Here is an 8,366-nt window from a genome sequence, read left to right as displayed (position 1 = left end):
TCAATGCATAAATATTCGAATTAAGGCAAACAGGACACTGGGATTTATTCTAGAATATTTAGCAGTAAAACACCTGGTGTTATTCTTTAGCTAAACTTGCTCCTGTTGGACCACATTTTGCTCACGCAGTTTAGTTATATCGTAAACAATAGAATGGACATATACTTACTAGGACGCCTCCAGCCAATGATAAATATAATCCCGCAAATTAGAACTGTTCCTTGTGAACAGTGATTGAAAAGGCAGAGTTTACATTCTCTAAGACAGAGTTTATCTTCTCTAAGGCAGAGATTACATTCTCTAAGGCAGAGATTACATTCTCTATGACAGAGTTTACCTTCTCTAAGGCAGAGTTTACCTTCTCTAAGGCAGAGTTTACCTTCTCTAAGGCAGAGTTTACCTTCTCTAAGGCAGAGATTAAATTCTCTAAGGCAGAGATTACATTCTCTAAGGCAGAGATTACATTCTTTAAGGCAGAGATTACATTCTCTAAGACAGAGATTACATTCTCTAAGGCAGAGTTTACATTCTCTAAGGCAGAGTTTACCTTTTCTAAGGCAGAGTTCCCCTTGTCTAAGACAAAGTTTACCTTCTCTAAGGCAGAGTTTACATTATCTAAGGCAGAGTTTACATTATCTAAGGCAGCGTTTACGTTCTTTAAAACAGTTTACCTTGTAATCTCTAAGGCAGAGTTCACCTTGTCTAAGACAAAGTTTACCTTCTCTAAGGCAGAGTTTATATTATCTAAGGCAGCGTTTACATTCTTTAAAGAAGAGTTTACCTTCCTTACGACAGTTTAAATTATCTAAGGCAGAGTTTATATTCTTTAAGACGGAGTTTACATTCTATAGGACTGAGTTTACATTCTTTATGACAGAGTTTACCTTCTTTAATGCAGAGTTTACATTATCTAAAACTGAGTTTACCTTCTTTAAGATAGAGTTTACCTTCTTGTATACAGAGTTTACATTCTCTAAGTCATAGTTTACCTTCTTTAAGACAGTTTACATTATCTAATTCATAGTTTACATTCTTTAAGACAGAGTTTACATGCTCTAAGACAGATTTTACATTCTCTAAGACGGAGTTCACATGCTATAAGACTGAGTTTACATTCTGTATGACCGAGTTTACATTCTTTAGGACAGTTTACATTATCTAAAGCATAGTTTACATCCTTTAAGATATAGTTTACCTTCTTTAAGGCAGAGTTTACATTCTCTAAGACATAGTTTACCTTCTTTAGGGCATGGTTTGCATTATCTAAGGCAGAGTTTACATTCTCTAAGGCAGAATATACATTCTCTAATGCAGAGTTTACATTCTCTAAGACAGAGTTTACATTCTCTAAGGCAGAGTTTACATTCTCTTAGGCAGTTTACATTCTCTTAGGTAGAGTTTACATTCTCTTAGGTAGAGTTTACATTCTCTAATGCAGAGTTTACATTATCTAAGGCAGAGTTTACATTCTATAAGTCAGAGTTTATATTCTCTAAGGCAGAGTTTACATTATATACGGCAGAGTTTACATTATCTAAGACAGAGTTTACATTATCTAAGGCAGAGTTTACATTATCTAAGGCAGAGTTTACATTCTCAAGAAAGGACAGTCTGTCTAGGACCATTATCAGGCTTGTTGGCTTGTGAAACTGATTACCGGGATACACAATGGACGGGGAAGCACTTGATTGTTTCAAGCGTAGGATAGACGAACGGCGTTGGTTGTGAATGAGTTTGGATGCATACAAATAGGAGCTGCATTTTATAGGCTAATAGGCCTTTTACAGTTTCCAATTCTAATGTTCTTACGTTACGCTACAAATCAAATACTGACGATTTTAATTTCAGCATTTGACCAATACGTTGTCAACCAGTCGATAGTATTGATGTATTGATGATGGGGTGCTTGGCCGGCAGCCCAGAGATCAATGACTCGGGCGCTCGGTGCGTTGGTGCTGATCCTTCAAGCTATTTTGTGGCTTGTTTGGTTCTGAGATAACCTTAAGGTCTACCAACGTCTAGAGGGTTACTAAGGTCACCACAGTAGCTTACTGACCAGCCAGCAGATAAATTTTTGTCTTGAATATTGTCCAAGGATACGATAACTAATCCATGATGTATAATCACCGAGACGGGATGCGTCACTCTGTGTACATATTCCTTAAGCGGCAAATCTTGTGAGCCAGACACACAGAGAGAAGGAGGAGGCGTAGTGAGATTATTTCCTGCTCCTGGAGGCGTTCTCACCTTCTTTACTGTTCATCATATAATAGGCCTTTGAAATACCTGCACTAAACGTTACCATCCATGAACAAATCCACAGGAGCCTTGATGAGGGTTCGAACTGAGTGTTCCCAGGCGCGCTTTAGTCTACTAACCAACTGTTTACCATCCATGGGTGCTGTGGCGGTCCTACGAGTACGTTCAGAGTTAGGCTGGGTCGGAGAGCTGTAGGCACGAGGCAAGCGGGCCTGCGGGCCGCTCCAAGCAACAGTCTAATGGACCAAACCAGTAGTAGAAGAACTCCCAAAAACCCCATTAACCAGGTATGAAGAACCCACATTCATGGCCTCCACCGGAATGTCTATAATATATAAGGAATGTCCTTGTGATGCAACACAAATGTGTGTTCGCATTTGTGTTGCTTATGTGGCCCAACAAAAATGTGATTTAATGAAATAATGTGTTCAAGATTACCATAAAAAAAAATATATGCCGTCTGGGCGATGGGGAAATAGCCTCGGCTACCATCGTCTTTTGTACGGTCACTGATGGTCAAGCGGTTAAAGTACCGCTCGATATATATGTGTGTGTATATGTGTATATATATATATATATATATATATATATATATATATATATATATATATATATATATATATATATATATATATATATATATATATATATGTATATATATATATATATATATATATATATATGTTATATATATATATATATATATATATATATATATATATATATATATATATATATATATATATATATATATATATATATATGTCGTACCTAGTAGCCAGAACTCACTTCTCAGCCTACTATTCAAGGCCCGATTTGCCTAATAAGCCAAGTTTTCCTGAATTAATATATTTACTATAATTTTTTTCTTATGAAATGATAAAGCAACCCTTTTCTCTATGTATGAGGTCAATTTTTTTTTATTGGAGTTAAAATTAACGTAGATATATGACCGAACCTAACCAACCCTACCTAACCTAACCTAACCTATATTTATAGGTAAGGTTAGGTTAGGTAGCCAAAAAAAGCTAGGTTAGGTTAGGTTAGGTAGGTTAGGTAGACGAAAAAACATTAATTCATGAAAACTTGGCTTATTGGGCAAATCGGGCCTTGAATAGTAGGCTGAAAAGTGCGTTCTGGCTATTAGGTACGACATATATATATATATATATATATGTCGTACCTAATAGCCAGAACGCACTTCTCAGCCTACTATGCAAGGCCTGATTTACCTAATAAGCCAAGTTTTCCTGAATTAATATATTTTCTCTAATTTTTTTCTTATGAAATGATAAAGCTACCCATTTCATTATGTATGAGGTCAATTTTTTTTATTGGAGATAAAATTAACGTAGATATATGACCGAACCTAACCAACCCAAACTAACCTAACCTAACCAATCTTTATAGGTTAGGTTAGGTTAGGTAGCAGAAAAAGTTAGGTTAGGTTAGGTTAGGTAGGTTAGGTAGTCGAAAAAACATTAATTCATGAAAACTTGGGTTATTAGGCAAATCGGGCCTTGCATAGTAGGCTGAGAAGTGCGTTCTGGCTACTAGGTACGACATATATATATATATATATATATATATATATATATATATATATATATATATATATATATATATATATATATATATGTCGTACCTAATAGCCAGAACGCACTTCTCAGCCTACTGTTCAAGGCCTGATTTGCCTAATAAGCCAAGTTTTCATGAATTAATGTTTTTTCGTCTACCTAACCTACCTAACCTAACCTAACCTAGCTTTTTTTGGCTACCTAACCTAACCTTACCTATAAATATAGGTTAGGTTAGGTTAGGTAGGGTTGGTTAGGTTCGGTCATATATCTACGTTAATTTTTACTCCAATAAAAAAAAATTGACCTCATACATAGAGAAAAGGGTTGCTTTATCATTTCATAAGAAAAAAATTATAGTAAATATATTAATTCAGGAAAACTTGGCTTATTAGGCAAATCGGGCCTTGAATAGTAGGCTGAGAAGTGAGTTCTGGCTACTAGGTACGACATATATATATATATATATATATATGTCGTACCTAGTAGCCAGAACTCACTTCTCAGCCTACTATGGAAGGCCCAATTTGCCTAATAAGCCAAGTTTTCATGAATTAATATATTTTCTCTAATTTTTTTCTTATGAAATGATAAAGCTACCCATTTCATTGTGTATGAAGTCAATTTTTTTTTATTGGAGTTAAAATTAACGTAGATATATGACCGAACCTAACCAACCCTACCTAACCTAACCTAACCTATCTTAATAGGTTAGGTTAGGTTAGGTGCCCGAAAAAGTTAGATTAGGTTAGGTTAGGTAGGTTAGGTAGTCGAAAAACAATTAATTCATGAAAACTTGGCTTATTAGGCAAATCGGGCCTTGAATAGTAGGCAGAGAAGTGCGTTCTGGCTACTAGGTACGACATATATATATATACCAACGTCTTGATCCGCAACGTCCGATTCGCAACAATATACCAACGTCTTGTGCACACGTCTTGATCCGCAGGAGCTCCGTATTGCAGTCGCTCTCCGCCTTGCTGCCCCTATCCACACTGTTCACAGGTGTATTTGCGGCGAGGCAGATGCTGACGAATATGGATTGCATGGCCTGCACTGTGGAAAATCGGGTGGTTGGCACACTAGACACGACGAAGTCAACGACATCATTAAAAGAAGCCTTGCCTCTGCTCAGTGTCCAGCGGAGAGAGAGCCCCGCAACCTACTGAACCGTGACTCTGTTAGCTTTGCCGGCCGACCAGACGGAATCACACTGCGTCCGTGGAAGGGTGGCAGGCAGTTAGCATGGGACTATACTTGCGTATCCACCCTGGCAACGACATACATCACCCTCTCTGCCGGCACGGCGGGAGCCGCAGCGACACACAGAGAAAAACAAAAGTCAGTCAAGTACAGGCAATTAGATCAAAGGTACAATTTCGTTCCAATAGGGTCTGAGACCCTAGGCCCATGGGGTGAGAGTGCAAGAAGGTTTCTTAAGGATCTTGGTTCCAAGCTCATTGACACCACAAGAGACCCTAGAGCAGCAAGTTTTCTCTTTCAGCGCCTCAGTGTCGCGATCCAGAGGGGAAATGCCCGCTGCATCCTCGGTTCCTGCCCGGCGTCGGAGGAGTTCGAGGAAATCTACAGCCTCTAGGAAGCGAACTTTTTCTTGTGTCCTCTTAATGTTTATTTTTTGTATAAAATCAGATATGTAACTGTATAACCTTGCATAATAAAGTGTACATCATAATAAATAAAAAAAAGGGGGTGGTAGGAGAAGTGAACACTCTTTCGTATTCAGAGTTAAATGTCAAGTTTTTCCCTGAATGCTCTGTGTTCCCTTCTCTGAGGCTGTGGGTCCCTATAATTGCACCAGTGGTGGTACCCCCCTATATATATATATATATATATATATATATATATATATATATATATATATATATATATATATATATATATATATATATATATATATATATATATATATATATATATATTGGTGTATACTGGCAGCAGGTTTTCTTTCAAACATGTTTCATTGAATATGACCGCATATTCTGTATTTATTATTTTCTGGTTTAGGGCTTCTATCCCTCTAACTATTTTTTTAGCATCAGGGCTTAATTGGAATAGGAGTTCTCCAAAACTCATTTCCGTACTTTTAAGGTGAAGAAAAGAAGTGATTTACTATAGAGTGTATTACACTTATTTGTATAATTTGCACGACGTTTCGAACCTCCATGGTTCATTCTCAAGTGAACAGATCTTACAATACTAGTTGATTTTATACCCGCATTAGGTCAGGTGATAAGACAATGAATTTGAAAAACATGGGGGGATACATAAGGGATAAACATACATAAGGGATATATATATATATATATATATATATATATATATATATATATATATATATATATATATATATATATATATATATATATATATATATATATATATGTCGTACCTAGTTGCCAGAATGCACTTCTCAGCCTACTATGCAAGGCCCGATTTGCCTAATAAGCCAAGTTTTCATGAATTAATTGTTTTTCGACTACCTAACCTACCTAACCTAACCAAACCTAACTTTTTCAGCTGCCTAACCTAACCTAACCTAACCTATAGAGATAGGTAAGCTTAGGTTAGGTAGGGTTGGTTAGGTTCGGTCATATATCTACGTTAATTTTAACTCCAATAAAAACAAATTGACCTCATACATAATGAAATGGGTAGCTTTATCATTTCATAAGAAAAAAAATAGAGAAAATATATTACTTATATATATATATATATATATATATATATATATATATATATATATATATATATATATATATATATATATATATATATATATGTCGTACCTAGTAGCCAGAACGCATTTCTCAGCCTACTATGCATGGCCCGATTTGCCTAATAAGCCAAGTTTTCCTGAATTATTATATTTTCTCTAATTTTTTTCTTATGAAATGATAGAGCTACCCATTTCATTATGTATGAGGTCAATTTTTTTTATTGGAATTAAAATTAACTTAGATATATGACCGAACCTAACCAACCCTACCTAACCTAACCTAACCTATCTTTATAGGTTAGGTTAGGTTAGGTAGCCGAAAAAGTTAGGTTAGGATAGGTTAGGTAGTCGAAAAAACATTAATTCATGAAAACTTGGCTTATTAGGCAAATCGGGCCTTGCATAGTAGCCTGAGAAGTGAGTTCTGGCTACTAGGTACGACATATATATATATATATATATATATATATATATATATATATATATATATATATATGTCGTACCTAGTAGCCAGAACTCACTTCTGAGCCTACTATTCAAGGCCCGATTTGCCTAATAAGCCAAGTTTTCCTGAATTAATATATTTACTATAATTTTTTTCTTATGAAATGATAAAGCAACCCTTTTCTCTATGTATGAGGTCAATTTTTTTTTATTGGAGTTAAAATTAACGTAGATATATGACCGAACCTAACCAACCCTACCTAACCTAACCTAACCTATATTTATAGGTAAGGTTAGGTTAGGTAGCCAAAAAAAGCTAGGTTAGGTTAGGTTAGGTAGGTTAGGTAGACGAAAAAAATTAATTCATGAAAACTTGGCTTATTAGGCAAATCGGGCCTTGAATAGTAGGCTGAGAAGTGCGTTCTGGCTACTAGGTACGACATATATATATATATATATATATATATATATATATATATATATATATATATATATATATATATATATATATATATATATATATATATATATATATATTAGTATATTTTGGTAGCAGTCTTTCCTGTAGACATATAATATTAAATATGACTAAAAAAGTAAGATTAATAATTCTAACACGAATTTTCTCGATCTTTCTTACGTTTCTTTTCACTGTTGATGGTAATTCAAAGATCAATTCTCCAAAATTCATTTTTATTTCTAGTCTGACGCGACACTTGGGCGCGTTTCGTAAAACTTATTACATTTTCAAAGACTTTAGTTTACAAACACACAACTGAAACTGAATAGAGCTTACACATCTTCGATTTTATATCTACATTTGGGTGAGGTGGATGAGGTGAAAACAAACTTTCAACAATGGGTATTGAATGGGAATTAAATTCAAACACAAGACAGAACACGAAACAATGGGTACTGAATGGAAGTGATTGTAGAAAGCATATTGGTCCATATTTCTTGATGCTTCTATATTGGAGCGGAGTCTTGAAGTGGGTAGAATATAGTTGTGCATTAATTGGCTGTTGATTGCTGGTGTTGACTTCTTGATGTGTAGTGCCTCGCAGACGTCAAGCCGCCTGCTATCGCTGTATCTTTCGATGATTTCTGTGTTGTTTGCTAAGATTTCTCTGGTGATGGTTTGTTTGGGAGAAGAGATTATATGTTCCTTAATGGAGCCCTGTTGCTTATGCATCGTTAAACGCCTGGAAAGAGATGTTGTTGTCTTGCCTATATACTGGGTTTTTTGAGGCTTACAGTCCCCAAGAGAGCATTTGAAGGCATAGACGACGTTGGTCTCTTTTAAAGCGTTCTGCTTTGTGTCTGGAGAGTTTCTCATGAGTAGGCTGGCC

The 8,366-nt window shown here is 35.5% G+C and overlaps 1 protein-coding gene across 1 annotated transcript in view; it reads right to left on the bottom strand.

The window, feature by feature from the left end:
* Positions 1-208: 208 nt before the first annotated feature.
* The window catches only part of LOC138366445 (methyl-accepting chemotaxis protein 3-like), a 13,777-nt gene continuing 5,619 nt past the window's right edge, over positions 209-8,366 (bottom strand). The window contains exons 3-4 of the mRNA XM_069327495.1: positions 1,072-1,347; positions 209-636 (exon numbers count right to left, since the gene is read on the bottom strand). Coding sequence (XP_069183596.1) covers positions 209-636; positions 1,072-1,347 — 704 coding nt within the window. The remainder of the gene's footprint in view (positions 637-1,071; positions 1,348-8,366) is intronic.

Source organism: Procambarus clarkii, chromosome 19 (assembly GCF_040958095.1).
Source record: "Procambarus clarkii isolate CNS0578487 chromosome 19, FALCON_Pclarkii_2.0, whole genome shotgun sequence".
Lineage (NCBI taxonomy): Eukaryota > Metazoa > Arthropoda > Malacostraca > Decapoda > Cambaridae > Procambarus > Procambarus clarkii.
This window is presented reverse-complemented; position numbering and strand designations above follow the sequence as displayed.